Here is a 22,142-nt window from a genome sequence, read left to right as displayed (position 1 = left end):
AAAATAATTTTGGCAGCTGTGGTTGCCAGAATAATTTTGTAAAAAATACAGCAAAACTGTAAACACATTTATGGACAAAAACAAATTTTTTACAGTGCAGACAACACTCTGAACTTCTGTGTGAAAATCCACCAAACAGACCTGAGTTTAGAGGAAGTTTTTTACAGAAACAGGGCATCTTTGTTCTCATTCGTTACTTGAATCCTTTCACTGCCTGGTTTCACAGGACCTGATTTACAGAGCAAAGCAAATGATGCAAGAGACATTGCAGTCTAATAGGACATTTTGAAAAAGGTTTCACAATTTGGCAATGCGGGTTAATGTCACAACAACACATTTCATCCCAAATGATTGTTTGCATAAAGTAAATGAAGCCTATTTTAAGGACTATTAAGATTTTTTTGTTTTGCATTGTGACATATTTTCATGACAATTAAACACATTTTCCTACATCATTGTCATTACTATAATGTTTTAGCTTCATTTTACTGTATTACATAACGATAATGTAATGCAATGTCTTTTTTTAATATACCAGCACAAATTAAAGGCAGTACAACAGACTTCCATTATAATATGCATGTTTTAACATCAGGGTTAGGCTGTTAAAGTAAACTAAAACTAAAACCATTAAAAAATGTTGTTACGTGAAATTATATATATATATACATATATATATATATATATATATATATATATATATATATATATGTATATGTATATATATATATATATATGTATATGTATGTATATGTATATGTATATGTATATGTATATATATGTATATGTATATATATATATATATATATATATATGTATATATATATATATATATATATATATATATATATGTATATATATATATGTATGTATATGTATATGTATATATGTATATGTATATGTATATGTATGTATATTTGTATGTATATTTATATGTATATATATATATATGTATATGTATATATATGTATGTATATGTATATATATGTATATATATATGTATGTATATGTATATATATATGTATGTATATGTATATATATGTGTATATGTGTATATATATGTATGTATATGTATATATATGTGTATATATATATGTATGTATGTGTATATATATATATATATATATATATATATATATATATATATATATATATATATATATAAACGTGTTGCTAAAGCTACATTTCTCATTTTCATGTAATTTAACTTAATGTATTAAAATAACTAAGACTAAATCTGAAATTAAACTATATTTAAATAATATAGAATAGACTTTTAAAAACAAAAAGTAATAAAATGACAAAAACAAAATGACTAAAATATTTATTTTTAAAGATAAAACTTATTTCTAAAATATATATATATTTTTCCACTTAAGAGTGATGGGAATTTGTTAGGAAAATGTGTTTAATTGCCATTACATTCCGTTTTAATTAGACTTCAGTTTCTTTACATTATCTGTGTAGTTTCTCGTTTTGTTTCTGAAATATGAGCTGAACTCTTTCTGGTATCGTTAGTGTATGTTGAGCGGATGCGTTAGAAGGCATTTTAATAGATAATGATGGAGTCATGGAGACAGTCATGGCTTCGGCTTCAGCTCTCGTTGTTCGTGTGTTTCTGCATCCGTTCCGTTTGAAAACACCGCAGAGCGTCTCTCCACTCCGTGTGAAGATGTGAAGGTCTTTTGTTTACCTGAAACGCGTGTGTGACTCCACAAACACGGTCATGTGACCTTCTCTAAGCCTGTTTCCATGGTGATGTTGAATCTCTCACCTGACTGAAGACTAATCAGTGGCAGCAAAGGCGTCACATGACTGAGGTCACATGACAGTTTCACTCCTCTTCTCCCTTCTGACAGGAGGGTCTCCTGACCTGTTTATGGCCGTGGAGTTTCTGAACTACTTTAAGGAATTAGTAGTTATTTTTCTGTCCAGTCACTTCAGCTGACAGACTCTGAATAGAGCCGGAGAGTTTCTGCTGTTGTTTCTCTCTGTCTGTCGTCTCTTTTGTGGTGATTTTCCCAGGGCTCTGTGTTCTTCACAGCTTGGATGAGCTCCAGGAAAAACACACAAGACAGTTCCTGAACCTGAGGAAAACTTTCTCTGTCTGACTTTCTGTCATTCTGTTCAGTAATGTGTATAGAGCGGAGTATGTGAGCGTCACTGATATCAGAAACACCGCTCCGCGGCTGAAGTATTTCAGCAGGTTTGAAATATCACAGTTCTGTAATAACATATATTAAAAAATAAAATAAAAGTGGCTTATTGGAACACTAGTGTGCAAACTTTTTTCCTACCACATAACAAGATAATAACATGGTTATCAGCATTAAAAGATATAATTGCTGCTTTTTGCTGTGCAAATTATGTTTGTGATGAAAATAACAGTACATTTTCATTAGTTATTTTACTTACGGATCGATGCATTTGTTACAGATTTCTGCTCATTTGAAATCAGATCCAGATGAAGTAGCGCTGTAAGATTACATTTGTTTGAATGCATTATTGAGAGCGTGATTGCGTGTGAATAAGACTTGTTTAAATCATGCTTTCAGCTGAAAGTATTCAGTTTCTAGAAGCAACAAACATATTCCTCGAGGACTATAACTTCCCGCTCGTGTCCATTGACGTTATCGTAGTCTTCACATTCTTTCTGCCTTCTCTATCAAGCTAGCTACATGTTTATCATGTGAATTCTTGCTAAATATGCCGTTATATTACGGGTCGTTGGCATGAATTGTTCTCGTGATGGATCAAAATCATTCCGCTCACATACTCTGGTATACTGTGTGTGTATATATATATATATATATATATATATATATGAAATGCGTGTTTATATATGCTTTTCATTTTTATTTTAGCTTTTCATTCTTTTTGTCTTTTCATATAGCTGCTAATTTTTATTATTTTTTATTTCAGTTTTAGTAAATTTAGTCCTTCTTTCAAATGTAGCTATATATCAATCGATCTATTGTTGTCTGTTATGTTATTTAGAATGAATATATATATATATATGAATATATATATATATATATATATTAGCTTTTCTTTTATATTTTATAGAAATGTAAAATGTGCTCTTATTTTCATTGGGTTTTATATAAATATATTTATATTTTTAATATTTGTATATATAGCTGTTTATTTTATTTCAGTTTTAGTCATTTTAACACTTCAGGGTAAACATATCTATTAATATTTTGAACTAGCTTTTATTTTAATATTTTATAGAAATTTTATTATGTTTTTTTTTCATAATTATTTCAGTTTTAGCCATTTTAACACTTCAACTGGAATGTGTCTTACTAGCTTTTATTTTTTTATTTTATAGTAATATTATGTGCTCTTGTTATTTTAATTAGTTTTTATATTTTTTATGTCTATATAGCTGTATATTTATTTTATTTCAGTTTTTAAGTCCTTTTAATACTTCAACCTAAACGTATCTATTAATATTTTGAACTAGCATTTACACACACACACACACACACACACATATATATATATATAATCGTGATTAATCGCATCCAAAGTAAACGTTTTTTGTTTACATAATATGTGTGTAATGTATTATGTATATAAAAATACACACACAGCATATAATTAGAAAATATTTACATGTATATTTACATGTATATATTATATTCATATAATTTGTAATTTATAAGTATATTTAATATATAAACAACATTTTTCTGAAATATATACATGCATGTGTGTTTATATAGTATTTATGTAGTATAGTATAGTAAATATTTATAAATATTTTGAATCCCCTCTTCTTTTGTTTGTAAAGTGACTTTCCCATGTTTAGGGTCATGTTGTTTTGCGTGTATTTTTCCCTTCAGAAAATGCTGGTTTTGAGCTTGTCTCTAGATCTACAGAAAGTTACCTAACCCTCTGCCGTCCACGTCACGAACCGGAGGGACATGAAAACACGGCTCTCAGGAGACGTTTGCGCCTCTTCCTGTTCGAGGAAAATCAGACGCTCATTTAAAGACGCTGCTGTCCACTATAGTTTCACTGGAGTGCTTTGATGAATGCGTGTGTTTCTGCAGCGGTTTGCTCGTCTGTGTTCGACGGCTCTCCAGTGTTTGTGGTCAGTCACACCTCTATATTTAGAGCTTGTTATCAGCTTGTTTTCTGTCTCTCTCTCAAGTCACTCTTTCTTCAGATTGCACTCGGTTGGCTATATTTAGTCAGAAGTGTGTGTGTGTGTGTGTGTGTGTGTGTGTGTGGAGGTGAGCTGTTATCACTTGCCCAAGTGTTTTCACGCTGCCAGATCTTTCCACAGAAAGTTCGATGCCTCCAGCTTCACCCGGCATGGCTCGTTTCCATAAGAGAGCATCTGAAGAACATCTGAGGAGCCAGTTTTCTTTGGTTATTTTCTTTCTACTGAGAGAAAAAAAACTAGATTAGATGGAAAGGGCTGCATGATTAATCCAAACCAAAATCACTAGTTTGCTGAGGGTCTCTTATAACACACAACATGGGTCAACCATATTCCCACATAAATATTATTTTTGTAATTTTACATTTGCACTCTAAAATAAAATTATATTATATTCCTTAAATACTCTTAAATATTTTTATTTTAAGTATTACAATAATAATGTTTCTTATTTTCTTTATTTTTGTAATATATTATTATTATTATTATGTTACTGTTTCCTGAATTTTTTCTTCAATACTCAAGAATTTACTTGTATATTTTATTTTTATAGTAAAATATTACAGTGGTAATATTTATTTTTAATATTTATTTTGTTTCATCTTTTATTTAGTACTAGTAAGAATAAGAATAAATAATACATTATTATTATTATTATTTAGCCATTAGTTAAATTTTAATAAATTATTATTAATATTTATATTTTGTTTAAATACATTTTACAGAGAAATATTAAAATGGTGGTGTTTATTTAGTTATCATTATTTTGTTTCATATTTCATTCAGTAATATAAAATAATAATTATTATTACTACTACTATTATTATCATGATCATTATTCATTTTTACTATTAAAAGCAATAAATTATTATTATTATATTTAGTCATTAGTTATATTGTAAAATGATTATATTTTATTTTACAGTTAAATATTAATGGTAAAGTTTTATTTTTTGTTTAATATGTTATTTACATAGTAATTTATTATAGTTATTATTATTAAATTTTGATTTGTAATCACAAACAAACAAAGGCCAAATTTTGCACAGCTAACCTTTTTTCCTCGCTTTACAATTTTCTTCCTTTCATTTGTGCTTTAATAATAATACCAGGTTGGATGTCAGTGATGCCAAACGCTTTTCTCGAAAGCTTTTCTCCCAATTTCTTTCCCAAGCGTGACCTCAAATGAGGCCAAATACAGAATGCCAAAAATCCACTTTTGTGTCATGAAATGCACACAGAAACCGCATGATGACTATTGATTATCCTCCTTTAAGGCTTCAGTTACTGTAAGGAAATCTGCTGCTTTGAATTGGACAAAAGCCCTTTCTGAAGGGAGCGGCGCGTATCCGATGTCTGGGAATTCCTGGACGTTTTTAAAGTTTTGTTGTTGAACTTTCTGCTGAATAAAGCGAGTGATTTATCACCGCTCTTCTGCATGTGAGTCTGATGATTATTTCTGTTATGGCAGGTTTTCACTGGATGTGACTCGTTCTCACACGCGGCCTGATTAAACCAGTGTGATTTACCCTCATTAGCATGTTTAACTGACGGCCGCTTCTGCTCTCGTCACAATAAAGTGATTCACTTTTCTAGGTCAGTGTTGAATTGAAAGCGATGTGGTGTTGTTTTGAATAGCTCTGTGAGAGCATACGCAGCGTTTCTTCATGTGTTTGCAAGAGAAACCTCTTTAAGGCATCACAGGTGTAAATGCTATATGTTTTGACCACATTGTAAGACAGCGTCACGTGTGCCCTTCTGAGAGAATGCAATCCCAGAATGCACTGCAGCAAGATCAAAGAATCGTGTGCTCCTGTATTGATGGCATATTAATATGTTAACTATTTTGCATCCATGTTAATATTAATGTTCTAGTTGTATTGTCGATTTATTCTTGAATAACAAAGCATCAAAAAAAAAAGCAACAAGGCCCGTGGAAAAAACCTGAACAGTAAACAAAGTTGAAAAAAAGTAAACTCTGTTTGTAATATTGTGTAAATAACAATAAAATAGTTTAAAATAATGTATAAAATGTAATATTCCATCCATTATTTTTGTTGCTGTAGCCAATATTTTCTTGTTTATATTTTTCTTGTTTATATATATGTTTTTTTATGTTGTCGTTGTTTGTGTTTTATTTGTAATTGTATTTATTTTAATAAAAATGAAAAATAAATACAAATTACAAATTAAAAACATAGGGTACAACGACAACAACAAAAACAAGTATATATAATGTATTTTGTATTGTTTATTGATTTCTCTTAATCTAACCTATTTTTACGTATATATATATATATATATGTGTATATATATTTATGTGTGTGTGTGTGTATATATATATATATATATATATATATAGATAGATAGATAGATAGATAGATATAGATATATTAAAAATGAATAAACATAATAAAATTAAACAAAAATTTATTCAGTTGACTTTAAAATTTAATATTTGACCTATTATTATTGTTGTTAAACCCAGTATATTTTAATCAAAAATATATTCTAATAAACAAAAAATTGGCAACAACAACAAAATTATAATATATATAAGGGGAAAAAATTGAACAACTAAAACTAATTGAATTTAATCTGTAATATTTTATCCATTTTTATTTATTCTTTGAACCTATATGTTATTGTTAGATATTTTAGTTTTGTTATATGTTTATCATTAAATAATAGATAAACAACTATGAAGTGTATAATTAGTTTTTTGCTTGTTTAATTGTTTTGAACAGATAATAATGACGGCGCTCATTGATCAGGGTGAGGACATGGGCCTGGTGACGCCGATCGAGCTGATGGACCCTCAGAAGGACGACGACCCCCAGTGTCCCGCTCACTTCAGACAGAGCCTCATGTGAGAGCCGCACACATCTGCTGTATTACACAATAAACGTCCTGAACGGCATTCAGCTTTAAAGCTCTTCACTTTCCAAACATACTGTACCATGCTGGTTCCAGCGTGCATCAGTCCTAGTTTCATTCCCTTGATAGTGTGCATAGTGTGCGATTGCGACTGGTTTTCTGTGAAATAATTCTACTTCCTGTATTCGTTTTACTGGCTGTGCTATAGAGTAGATGACGTCTGTTCGCAGCATCTCAGTCTCTGTTAAATCTACACCCTGTTCCCACAAGTCTGTGCTTGTTGTCCTCGGGCAGGTTTGCGATCAGGGACGGGCCGCCGTCATCCGTAACGCCACAAACACACGGTTCTGCTGTCACTGTTTAAACATCTCCCCGCCTCAGAGCATGAATTAGCCAAGCACTTTTATGTAATGTCTGTGTTTGTGTTTCGCCCTGATCAAGCAGGTTTATGAAAAACGTCTCAGAGGAAGGTGGTACATCATTTAGAAAAGTGCAGGTTTGATCACAGAGAGAAAACACAATTTGACCTGAGAATCAGACCTGTTATCATTCACTAAAACTAAAACCATAAAAATCATGAAATAAAATAAACATTAATTGAAATAATAAAATAAAACAAAATTAAGTAAAATAAAATATAAAACTTTCAACATATTTAAGTTGAAATAATAAAATAAGTAAAATAAAATAAGTTAGAACTGCATAGTTATAAATTAGAACTACATGTTTTTTTTCTTTTGTTAATTAAAATAAAATATAAATTTTTGATGAAAAATGTACAGTTTCCCTTGTAAACTAACTGAAATCGAAGCAGTAAAATTACTAAAACTGAAATAGAAATAAAGTTCAATAGAAATAAAAATTAGAAATAATAAAAATGTCAAAAATGAAATAAAATAAAGCTAAATAGAAATAAAAAATAGAAATGACATAATAATAAAACTGACAAAACTGAAATAAAAATACAGATAAATAGAAATGAAAAATAATAATGGCAAAAATAGTTACTAAGATTTAAGCATATATGTGTGTGTGTATAGATATACAAAATAAAGTAATAATAATGACAAAAACATGAAATTACTATAACTAAAATGAAACATTACATATCTTTTACACACACTAAATATACTAGTAATACCAGCAATACTGGTAATACCTCTAATATAATACTACTAAAATAACATTGTTCTTTAGTCTCTCATCCAGGCATAACTAGATATTGTTGTAGAGACAGTATGTTGTAGTTGATATGTTTGTACAGGACAGTTTTGTGGTTTTTGCATCCAGTTCTTGTCTCATTTGTTAAGTTAAGTTTGCAATATGAGAAAAGAAAGCTTCTTGTGCAACTTTTAGAAATTTGAAATAGACAAAGACACTATTCATGCACATGTAATCAGGCTGTTTGGATCATGTGAGATTATTTAAAATCGTTTGCGATTGATGAGAATCTGTGCACGTGGGTTTCTGAACCAGAGACGCGGTGATCCGTAAGCGGATAATGTGGGAGCGCTGTGTGTGTGTGTGTGTGTGTGATGGTTGTGGCGTTTGGCTGTAGATCAGATGCCCATAGAGTGGAAAACAATAGAGAGAAAATGGGACTCATTAGATTGAAACTGTACAAAGATGCCTTTGAGAGATGAAGAGCTGTATTACTGTTGCTGACGTGATCAAACTCCAGCGCTGATGATTAAAGTTCAGTTTGAGCTTCAGACATGAATGAATCCTCAAATCAATCTGATCATTTCACCTGCTGGACCAGAAAAACCCCACAGACGCACACTGATGGAGGGAAAGAGGTGTTGACCTATTAAATTTGTTTTTGGTCATTAAAATAAAATAAAGTCCTGTGCCCGAAGCACGTGCCGCCGCGTGCTGTAGCCTGTGTCATTTCATATCAAATCACAAAAAGAAACTATGTGCATGCAGTGTCGTAGTTGTGTCATCAATTAATCCATGAAAGGCGATTAAAGCTGCCTTAAAACTGTGCATGCATGTAATATATTTTATATGAGGCACATGTTTCTGAAATGCAATGGTTTTCCAAACTGTCCTGGAGCAGCCCAGCACTGTCTCCCTCATCTAACACTCTCGATTCAACTCATTAGAGACTTTAAGAACTGAACTGGGTCAGAGTAGGTCAAGAGAGATGCGTCAGATCCGCGTCACGTTCAGCAGCAGCAGCTCTTAAAGTAATAGCAGCCAAAAAACCTAATAACCAGCTGCTGTGATGTCTGTTCATCAAAGAACAAAAGAAAAAAGAGGAAATCAATTGCTTTTTTAGCTTTAAGACTTAATCTATATTTAATTTAGAATTTAGAATTATTCAATTTCTGTTTATTTCCTACTTGCTGAAGGGCACAGGTAACTAAATATGACATTTATTATAATGAGTTTTTGTGAAGATTGTTTTAAGTTCACTTAAATTAGAAGTTATTTTAAGTAGTCTAATAAATGTTTGAAAATGATAGCTCTTGTAATGTTGAATGGCTAGTCAATGGTTAAATATTAAGGGAAAAAACAATTTCCTAGAGACATCAGTAGTGTTGGTATCAGTGATACTGTCCCTCAGTCATAAAAAAATATGACATTATACAAATATTAAAAATATACTGTCTTTATGCTGTTTCTACATTAATTTGAAGATTTAATGTGAAATTATTGCAATGTAAAAGTATTTTTTTTAAACTTTCATGTTTGGTGGGATTAATCGTGATTAATTTCAGAAAAAAAAAAATGTTCGAGTAATTAGTTAATTTTTTTAATCGATTGACAGCACTAATATTTATATAATTTAGAACTATATAATAATATATTTTATATATAAAATATATTGTTATTTATTATTTAAATATATTTATATATTTTTATTAGATAAATGCAACTAACTGAAATAAAATAAGTTGAAGTAATTAAAATAGACTAAATGTTTTTATAGAAATAGAAAATAGAAAATATAATGGAACTATAAAACATAATAAAAATCACAAGAAAACAACTAAAATTACTAAAATTAGAATTTTGAAATAATATTATTAAATATGATGGTATTTTATAAAATAAATAGTGCTGGGCAATGATTAATCGCATCCAAAATAAAAGTTTTTGTTTACATAATATCGTTTGTGTACTGTATATATTTATTATGTATATATAAATACACACACATGCATGTATGTGTATATATATATATATATATATATATATATATATATATATATATATATATAAGAAAAATGTGTTGTTTATATATTAAATATATTTGTATATAATATAAATTATATGACTATAACGTAAATACATGTAAATTATTTTCTAAATATATATTGCATGTGTGGGTGTCTATGTGAACATAATAAATATACACAGTACACACATATATTATGTAAACAAAAACTTTTATTTTGGATGTGATTAATCGCGATTAATCATTGCCCGGCACTAAAAATAAATTATAATAATATAATATAATATAATAAATATAATATAATATAATATAATATAATAATATTAAAAAAGGTTGAAAAAAAAAAAACCTAGAAATGTTGAAGAGAAAATAAAAAACTAATATAACAAAAAACTCAACAAAATTACAAAACTTTAAACTATGAAGCAAAATTTTATATTACGTATTATATATTCAAATATATATAGAAATCACACACTCTTCAGAAAAATTGTAAGTTTTGATTAGTCTCTTTTGGTTTCACTCATTTATGGCAAGGCTCTTTTGGTTTTGCGATTAATTGAGTAAGCCAGATTTGTCTCACAGCAGGAGTCGCAGTGTTTGTGTGACTGAAGTGTTGTTTTCACCACAGCGTGTGAGACGAGGAGGTGACGATGGCAGCGCTGCAAACTCCACGTGCAAAACGCTCACGTTTACAGACGAGCATCTCTAATTACATAAGACAGCGGAGAGAGGGGCACACACACACACGCACTCTCACTCACTCACTCACTCACACACACACACTCACTCACACACACACACACACACACACACACACACACACACACACACACACACACACACACACACACACACACTCACACTCACTCACTTACTCACAGGGTTTGTGTGGAAGCAGCATACTATCATACTACCCATGTACTGTGTGTGGTGTGCAGAGTATGTGCAGTTTCTCTTTAAAATTCAGCCCTGGACAAATCCAGCCCATCCGGCCCACAAGTTCCCAGTGAATGTTTTGCTGGGTTATGTGGCTTTCAAGTGGAGTAAATAAGTGAATAAATAAAACAGGACGATGATAGATATTACTGAATTCATGGCAAATGCAACAAACCTAACGATGCATTTTTGTCACATAAAAATGCACTTGACAGTAAAGCATTGATTTTGAGCTGGAATGTAGGAAATTTATCGCCAATAAATGCTGTCATCATTTACTCATCCTCATGTTGTTCCAAACCTGCATGACTTACCATTTTGGTTACCCTTCATTTCTACTGTATGAACAAAAAATCTTGAATTTCTCGAATTATCTTCTTTTATGTTCGAAAGATGAAAGAAATTCATGCAGGTTTGGAATGACATGATGTTGAGTAAATGATGACAATTTAAATTTTTTGGTGAACTATCCCTTTAAAAACTTTAATATTTGTAAATAGTAAACACCTAATTTATATAAGACACTGATATTTAACTTTAATCAGGCTCTTATTGAATCAGCATTTTACTTCAATTAAAATTAATTATCGCTATAAACATAACAAGCTATTGAAGCTATTCTGTCAAATTATCCTTTGTCCTAATGAAATTTACTAGTTCTTGCTTAGAATCCAGAGTTTAATTAACTATTTTAGAAAATATCGTTAACTATTATTATATATTTTAAATAAAATATAAGTATTTAGATTAAAATTGTTAAATAAAGATTATTAAATAAAATAATACCTAATAAAAAGATTTTATCTAAATACTTGTATTTTATTTTAAAACATATAATATTTAATGATATTTTTTGATTAAATATTGCCTTAGTTGGCCATACTAGAATAAAAAATGAATTAAAATAGGAATGATGATAATAAGGTTAAAATGACAAAAACAATTTTTTTTTTTTTAAATTACAAAATTTTAAACTAAGAAACAAAAATAACCTAGCAACCGCATACAACATCTTAGAAACTGCATAGCAGCCATGTAGAACAATAAAAGCACTCTTTAGTTTGATTGATTAATTAGTCTCTTTTGGTTTCACTCATTTATGGCGAGGCTCTTTTGGTTTTTTGCGTTTAATTGAGGAAGCCAGATTTGTCGCGGTGTTTCTGCGACTGAAGTGTTTTCACCACAGCATGAGACGAGAAGTCATAGTGCTTAGAATCCAGAGTTTAAGTGACTATTTAACTGACTATTCAACACATTCTCACTCCCAACTCGTCACATATTGACATACTCCGTATCGGTATCGGCTCCGATACTGGTATTGTCAGATGAGACCGATCCAAATCCGATATTGTGCATATACTATTCTGTGTTATTGTTAATCCCCATGAAAGAACAAAAACATTATAAAGCACCATAAAGTTTTCATGCACTATGATTTAAGTGTTCTGAAGCCGTTACGTAGTTTAAAGTGAGGTACAGAAGTCATTAAATTCAAGTTGACGTAAACTCTTTTCTCAAGGCTCAAACCGTTGCACAGATTTTATACACTATGCATCGATATCTCTTCCCTTTTTTATGCGGAGCGCTGTGACTGTGCCTCTCTGTATTAGAGCCATACCCTTTCGTATTATACTTTTGCGCAATGAAAGATTATTAATAGTCTTTTTTGTTATGTTCTATCTATCATGTTGCTGCCTTCATTACTGTGCTATTCATTTAAAAGAAATATAGATGGTATCGGATCGGTTCTGAAAAAATGGTATCGTTGCATCCCTAGTCAGGACCCCATTTTTCGACGTGCAGGGTCCTCCATTGTTTTCAGTTGTTTGTCTTAATTGACCGTTCGCAGGGAGTTTGATTGACAGGAAATCTGACCAATCAGAACGTGGATATTATGTGACGCCGCTGCTATGCCAGGTCTCCATAGAAATCCATGTTAAAGCTGGGTAAAAAAGATTGACTGAATTGAAACTTTTTCGATAAAATGAAATATAAATGTGACCCTGGACTACAAAACGAAAATTGAAAGATGAATAAATAATCTTTCCATTGATGTATGGTTTGTTATGATCGGACAATATTTGACTGAGATACAACTATTTGAAAATCTGGAATCTGAGGGTGCAAAAAAAATCTAAATATTGAGAAAATCCTCTTTAAAGTTGTCCAAATGAAGTTCTTAGCAATGCATATTACTAATCAAAAATTAAGTTTTGATATATTTACGGTAATAAATTTACAAAATATCTTCATGGAACATGATCTTTACTTAATATCCTAATGATTTTTGGCATAAAATAAAAATCGATAATTTTGACCCATACAATGTATTTTTGGCTATTGCTACAAATATACCCCAGCGACTTAAGACTGCTTTTGTGCTCCAGGGTCACATATATGTGTGCTGTTGTTGGCTGTCATAGTAACAGCAATAAGCTGAGGAGTTCCTTTAAAGTACTTATTGTTTGAATTTCTTTGAAAATGACAAAATTTGAAAGCTGAGAGTCCTGAGCTCTTGTTTCATATCAGAAGTAACCTGCTCTGTGTTGTCTGTCGGCACGTTGTCAGTTTTCTCTTTGCTCTGTGATGTATTTTGTGAGAGCGGCGTTGTTTGTTGGGGATAGCAACAGTAACTAAGGAGGCGGGTCTTTGTGAACGGTCAGTTTAATGGTTGATTAATGGCTATTGACTCATTATTCACATTTTTAGAAAAAAGGTGATTAAAAATGCATAACTTTTGACTTGCAATACCATTCAAAAGTCTGGGGTCAGTAAAATTGTTCTCTCTTCTGCTCACCGAGACTGCATTTATTTGATCAAAAATACAGTAAAAAGAGTATTATACATTGTGAAATATGTATTTGTGTTTCTTTATGTATAATGTATATTGTTTAAACTAAGTGTTGATTTCTTTCAAAAACAAAAAAAATCTTACCAATTTTTTTTGAATAATAATGTACTAAATTAGAATGATCCATTTTTAATGCATCCATACTAAAGCATTGATATGAATTTACATTTAATTTCTTAAAACTAAATTTTTTTTTTTTTTAATTTCTTTAAAAAAAAAAATAGTAATTAAAAATTTTTAAAATAAAGTATCAATTTCTTTTAAAGTAAAAACAAAAAAAAACTCTTACTGACCCTGAATTGGTGAGCAGAATCACTCACTTAATTAAACATACAGCTTAATAAGCTCATGCGCATATATCATACTACACATCTCTTTCATATTGCATAGTTTGACATATTATTTGTAAATAAAAGTCAGCAGCGCACAGTAAGCCGTATGCAAGGTGTCCTGTTTAATGGTTTTGCAGTTGATCAGCAGTCATCTCTCATCATATTTCCTCTTCAGCATGCTTTCATGACTAATTGCTTTCTCCTGATGATTTTTGCAGCCTGAGGTTGACAGTCTGATCACTGATCTGCATTCATTTGACTGCTTTTAGATTTTATCTTCTTTGTCAGTTTTCCGCCTCGTGTTTACGTGGCACTCATGAATTGCGTTTCACTTTTGCTTTTGCTGAAGGATGTTAACCCACATTAAACAGAAACAGACGACACAGTTTTAGCTTTTAAACACAAGCTCGCGCCTCAATTATTTATTCATTAAATTAAAAAAAAGCTAAATTGGCAAATAAAATATTTTTATAGTATTTTATTATATATACTGTATATATAAACAAACAGACACATATAATAAAATACAATTTTTTTTTAATTTGCCAATTTATATATAAAATAATGTGTGTGTGTGTGTGTGTGTGTGTGTAAATTAAAAAATAGTAATAATATTTTATAATAAATAAATACGGGAAAATACTATTTAAAATACAATGTTTATTACTTACTAAAATTTCACATTTAATTCAACTGCAGATTTTTTGTAATTTTGAAAAAGTTGCTAGCCATTTCTGGCTAAAATTGTTTCTAATAATTAAACATTAACAGACAACACTGTTTTAGACACAAACTCGTGTCTCAGTTATACGATGCGTGCTGCAGTTTGCCTTCATATCAAACCTGGACCTGTTTGAACACACGTCACATGACCTCAATGACTTCAGGAGAAAAGAAGTTATCATAATGTAATGAATGTGTGCTGTGAATCCGTCATGCGAACACTGTGAGTTTAGACGTCTGTCGGTCCCTCAGCAGCGAGCATCACGTGCGTCACAGTGGCGTCTCCGGAGACCTGTGGACGTGCTGCTTTCTCACTGAATCCTGATTTGAATCATTTGGTTTGAGACGTTCATCCTCAGAGACCCGTGTTTGTTACTGAGCATCAAGACGCACAACAACACACACACACACACACACACACACACACATATAATCAATAATAATTTTATTCCGGTCCTCACAGACAGCTTTTCACAAAGTAAATAAAAATACATAGTTACCGAAAAAGGTGTAGGCAGAAGCCTTGCTTATTATGCATATCCTTTATACATAGTTAACTGAATGGGCGACACTTTTCACTAAGTTAAATAATACAAAGTAAACAATATTACAAAAACATTTCCCAAAATGTACAAACATAATTCACAACAAACCTAACATAAACACACACTCCAACTATTACTTCGATTCTTTAACAGTACAACCACAATTTGTTAATACTGAGTCATATAATTATTTATCACCTTATTTTTATACATTTTCTTAAATTGACAAAGTAACTTACATACTTTTAGTTCCTTATCATATTTATTCCATAAATGTACCCCTATAACAGATAAGCACCTATTTTTTGCATTAGATCTTGCCCTTACTTTCTTAAACATATACAATCCTCTTAAATTATACTGACTTTCTCTCAACAGCCTCTGAATACAATTTGGAAGTAAATTATTATAAACTTTATACATTAACTGTAAAGTATATAATCGAACTAAATCGACAAATTTTAATGCATGTAAATCAATAAACACTTTATTTGTTGGTTCGTAATAATCAACCCTTTTAACAATTCTAATAGCTTTCTTTTGCAACATGTGTATTGATTTTAAATTGGATTTATAAGTGTGACCCCACACCTCCACACAGTAAATAATGTATGGAACTATGAGCGCACAATACAATATATATAAAGTTTTTTCATTCAAAATATGTTTTCTATTTAATATTGCAATAGATTTGGACATCTTTGTTTTTACATAATTAATGTGTGATTTCCAGCATAATTTATGATCGATTATAACACCCTAACATTTATTTTCATACACTCTTTCTATTTCCTCGTTATCAATCATTAATTTCACTTTGTTGTTACTTTGTCGATTACTGAATATTATAAACTTTGTTTTACTTAAATTCAGTGAGAGTCTGTTATCATCAAACCATTTTTTAAAAACCCTCACATAACATCACAGACTTCTCCTCAAATCACACTCATTATGTCACTGCGACTCATCCAAACCATAAAACACAACTTGTTAGCACTTTACTTTGAGCCTTTACATATAATGCATTACAGAAATATTTTAATGCATTAATTGTGATGCACCTTATAATGCATTTTATGATCTCATGAATGAAACTCATCTATTCATTGTTACACCTTTGGAAAGTGTAATGCATTAAAACACATGACAAACAACTGATTTCTGATGAAACTCTAAATATAATAATGCATTTTGACTTTGGTTACAGTTATTTACAACATAAAATATGAATACCTTTATAATGCATTACACATAAAAAGATTTAAGTGCTACAGAAAACTGTTTCATTGATTTATGAATCATATTCAAGTTTAGAGAAGGAATGTCATATTTAACTAATTTCTGATTGATATATGATTGATTAATTAATTAATTCTTAATTTAGCTTTTTTTTTTTTTTTTAATTCATTATTGATGAATTATTAATTAATAATTTAATTAATTAATTATTGGTAAATAAAATTGTATATTACATGCATATATATGTATATGTATATATTTGTTTATATGTGACCTTGGACGACAAAACTAGTCATAAGGGTCAATTTTTTCAAAATTGAGATTTATACATCATATGAAAGCTGAATAAATAAGCTTTCCGTTGATGTATGGGTTGTTATGAATGAAAAAATCTAAATATTGAGAAAATTGCCTTTAAAGTTGTCCAAATTATGTTCTTAGCAATGCATATTACTAATCAAAAATGAAGTTTTGATATATTTACGGTAAGAAATTTACAAAATATCTTCATGGAACATGATCTTTACTTAATATCCTAATGATTTTTGGCATAAAAGAAAAATCTATAATTTTGACCCATACAGTGTTTTTGGCTATTGCTACAAATATACCCCAGCGACTTAAGACTGGTTTTGTGCTTCAGGGTCACATATATCATATAAAACATTAAATAAAAATACAACATTAAATACAAATATTTACTGGTAAATAGTGCTGGGTGGTATGACCAAAAATTTACATCACGGTATTTTTCAAAATTATACCGGTTTCACGGTAAATGACGGTATTAATTTTTTTCATGCATGAACGGGTGTTAACCACATTTTCTACTGATTGAGGGAGGAAAAAATGCAGTAGATTGACTTAGAAGGCCATATTTTACTGTCATGATGAGCGAATATTGTAGAAAAATTCCACACTAAATAGTGACTAAACACGACTCATTAATAATGTTAACCAGGAGTCACTCATTTATAATCGTGACATCGTCTGATAAAATCAACATGCATAACGTTACACTAAAGAGCGGCTATGCGGTGGTTTTGGCTATGTTACTTTTTTGTCTCATGCAGCGCACTGCCTGCGTCTGAGTAACAAACTAAAAAAAAAAAAGTGCATAATATCAACAGACGAACTATGCTCATATTTGTAATTCCAAACAGTCAGTTAGAGGCAGGTGCTTGGAAACGCTGTTTTGTACTCATTTACTGAGGAGTCAGCTGAATGCGGTGCTTCTCTGCCGCTCGCTGCACAGAACAGACGCCGAGAGACGCGACACTGCGCCGGAAGTCAGATCTCACGCACTGGAGACATCTTCCAACTGAACCATAGCTAAGGTTTATCCAAAAATGTCGCTAGGTTTGTCAGTTTGTATATTCTATGGAAAAAAGCTGCTAAAAGGGTCTGAAAGTTGCTAAATATAGTGCTAAAGTCTCGCTCGTGTGTGTGAGACGCGGGAGCTGATGGCAGCGGGCGGTGCATATTGTGGATGAGTTCTTCTGTGGCATCACGTTCTACAGCGTCAGAACACGCTTAGTAACACATACAGCTGTGTCCTCGCCACAATGCAACAGTGAAAAGAGACCCGTCTCAAACAGTGTCGCGTTCCGAACGTTATTTAAATAACACCGGTATTGTAAAAATTCATATCATAAGAAAAATAAACACGGTATGAACCGATATACCGCCCAGCACTACTGGTAAATAAAAATAATAATAATAATAATAATAATATATGTGTGTGTTTGTGTATTTTTGTTTATATATTATATAAAACATTAATTAAAATACAGTATTAAATAAATATAGTAATATAAAACATTTTAATAAGTTATATATATATATATATATATATATATATATATTTTTTTTTTTTGAGTATTTTTATAAGAAAATACGATTCCAGTCTTTTTACTTAACAAAATTTCACGCTCAATTCAACTTTTTTTTTTTTTTGTACCCGAAAACGTAGGCACATTTTTTTTTTTTTTTTTTATGTTGACATTTGTTTTTTTTTTTTTTCTTTACAGTACCAGTCAGACTCTGTTTATGTGTTCTTTTGTTAGTTTTGTGTGTCATGGTTGAGTAAATGAGGAGTATTTCAGTGCCCCTTGCTTGCTTAAGAAGAGTCAGTGACGGTTATGGAGAAACTGTGTGTGATTAATCCAGCAAACCAGAACAGTTTAGAAACACTTGACTGCTGAGAAAGTCACGATTCAGGAGCTTTTAAAGCACTGATGGTTTTCCTGAAGGGTTTTCAGCTGTTTCTTCATGAAAGCGGAGGGTTTTCCGCTTTACACGATGTATCATTACAGTATTTAGAGGAAAGCGATCATGTTTGAGGGCTGAAATGATGGAAGTTTCTCCGGGAAGGAAACGCTCCTCTGAAGACTTCGGCCACCAGAAGTTATAAACAATGATTGATTGTTTGTGAGAGGAAGTTCAAGGAATGAGGTGAAGGAGTACCGGAAAATCCCCGCTTATACTGAAATATCACAATCAAAACCATCGGCTTTCTGTGTTCCTGTAAGGAAAAATAAAAAATTAATGTCTCAATTGTTTCCCATATGGCTGAAATCGAAATCTAAGCTCTAATTTGCACGTTTTTAGATATGTATTAATATTTATTAATATGTATTAATATTAATATTTATTTATTGATATTCTATGCTGCCATTGTCTGTCATTTCTTGGGACTGACTGACATGGTAAATAAATTATATATATATATATATATATATATATACATACACACACACACACACACACACACACACACACACAAACACAAACACACACACATGCATATATATATATATATATATATATATATATATCTCAGGTTTTGACCTGATAAATAAATATGAAAATGTGCGTTTGCAGTCATTTGCACACATTTGCCTGCGGCCGGAGCCGGAGCCGGAGCCGGAGCCGGACTGATGCTTTTGGGCTTCATGTCTGTTTGTCTGATCAATTGTTCACACAGTTTGCATGACATTTGGGTCTCATTTGGACCACGTGCACAGGCGCATTCATCTTATTTTTGCAAGCGTGTGTTGACCATGTGTTTGTTTGCACTGAACTGAAGCGCTTTTGCATAGCAGGAATCTTCCTAAAGACCGGATTTGCATCGACATGTTCAACACACACATCTTATAGAGATGAAATGTGTGTTTGTTCTGAATATTTCTCTTCAGTCTCAATACGGTTGTTTTGTTGCTTATTGTTTTTGCCTCTTTGAGGCTTGTTTAGTTTTATGCTGCCATTTTCTTGAGAAAAGAGATTTTGCATCTAAAGGGACTAACATGTAAAAAATAGTAATAATAATTTTAAAAATCTAGGTGTTTATGTATATATTAATTGAATACAAAATATAATAGACATTTTAAATAAATCATTTAAATTTGTAATTTCTGTATGTGTGTAGTATTATTATTATTATTATTACTGTTATTATATCATTTGTTGATGAATTTTTATTCTTACAGACTTTTTATTCTGATATTTTTCAAGGTCTTTGTCTATATATCATAGATATTTGTTTATATATTAAATATAAAATAAATATATACAAATATAATAATATAAAATCTAATAATTTATATTTAAAATTTTTTTTTATAATATTTTAAATATAATAGAAATATTTGTAAAATATTAACTTGAAATTAATGAAATGTATTTTTTTTTTTGAAAATTATTTTGTAATTAAATTAGTATCTATATTATTATTATTATTACTATTGTTGTTATTGCTTCTCTGGGTCTTGTTTAATAAAATAAATACGTAAATTAAAGTATATATATATATATATCAAATTTAGATATTTATATTTTTTAAATATAAAATAATTAAATTTAAATCGTATTAGAAATATTTTAAGTAATTAAAATTTGAAATATATAAATATTTGTATGTATGTATACATATGCACTGCCACTAGTATTAATATTGTTTTATGTGTGTATTTTCAGGCTTCAGCTCATTGACGATCTGTCATATGAGGATGTAAAGAAATGCTACAGGGGTTCAGTAAGTATATTTCATTTCCTTCTACCGGTTCATCTTTCAGTTTACATGAATGTCTATTGAACTGAGAAAGTACGTGGGTGCAGTTTTCAGGAAAAACACATACGAATCGAATGCACTTCTTCATAGTTTCTGTCAACAATTGTGTTTAATGATGCAAGTTTCCATCTTGTCATACGAGAAAATGAATTTAAACCGCTGTAGTTAGTTGAACCTAGTTTGGGCTGTTTCATGATCTAGTTTTGGTCAGATTTTAACATAAAGATGCCATTATTTTGTGGATGAAAGGGTGTTTTTCTTCACAGACCGTCAGCAAATACAACTCCCAGTACCACAAACTCTTCTCGACCGTCCCGAAGGAGGAGATCCTCATGAAGGGTGACGCATTAGCCTTTTCTGCACTGAAATGCATTAATATTATAACACAAACTATGTAACATGACAGATGAATAAAGCACTGCTCTACCGCTTTCATTTTCATATTAAAGTGTCTCTTCTGTTTGTCTGTAGTTTATTCCTGTGCTCTTCTGCGGGACATTCTGCTGCAAGGGCGGCTTTACATTTCTCGAAACTGGCTGTGTTTCTACGCAAACCTTTTCGGGAAAGATATCAAGGTTTGTACGACTTTCTTTAACTTGTGAATTAAAGATGTTGAATTATAAGCATTCAAAATGTGCATCAGTGTTGTTACTGTTAGCTAAAACTACTATTCATTTAAATAACATTTTAAAAAAATTAAATAAAATTAAATGAAAAACTTACACGGAAATTAGAAATGTTGCTTTGGAAACTAACTGAAATAAAAATAAATGAAAGCTAAGAAATTAAAACTAATAAAAATGACAAAAGCACATAAATTATTAAAACAGAAACTTAAAATGAAAACAAAAAATATAAAAATAAAAGCTAATTCAAAATATCAATAAATAGTGTATAAATAATACAAAATAACACTAAAGCTAAAAAATATGACTAATAAAAATTACAAATGCACAGAGTTTTTGTAATTTTTACTATTTTTACTAAAAAAAAAATAGTAATTTTTACTAAAATGAAAATATAAATGTTATTCAAGCTAATTCAAAATATCAATAAATGCTATGTAATAATGATACTAAAATAACACTGATCTGCAAATTAAAGCTAAAAAATAAAACTAATAAAAATGACAAAAGCACATAAAATTACTAAAACTAAAATCTGAAACTGAAAATAATGACATTACAGCATATGTTATGATATTAT

At 30.4% G+C, this 22,142-nt stretch overlaps 1 protein-coding gene across 1 annotated transcript in view; it reads left to right on the top strand.

Annotated features, from left to right (window-relative positions):
* The window catches only part of LOC131534565 (GRAM domain-containing protein 2A), a 35,654-nt gene that overhangs the window by 3,273 nt on the left and 10,239 nt on the right, over positions 1-22,142 (top strand). Inside the window, 4 exon segments of the mRNA XM_058767527.1 lie at positions 6,922-7,043; positions 20,843-20,900; positions 21,203-21,275; positions 21,408-21,511. Coding sequence (XP_058623510.1) covers positions 6,928-7,043; positions 20,843-20,900; positions 21,203-21,275; positions 21,408-21,511 — 351 coding nt within the window. The 5' untranslated portion in view covers positions 6,922-6,927.

This window comes from Onychostoma macrolepis, chromosome 25 (assembly GCF_012432095.1).
Source record: "Onychostoma macrolepis isolate SWU-2019 chromosome 25, ASM1243209v1, whole genome shotgun sequence".
Classification (NCBI taxonomy): domain Eukaryota; kingdom Metazoa; phylum Chordata; class Actinopteri; order Cypriniformes; family Cyprinidae; genus Onychostoma; species Onychostoma macrolepis.
This window is presented reverse-complemented; position numbering and strand designations above follow the sequence as displayed.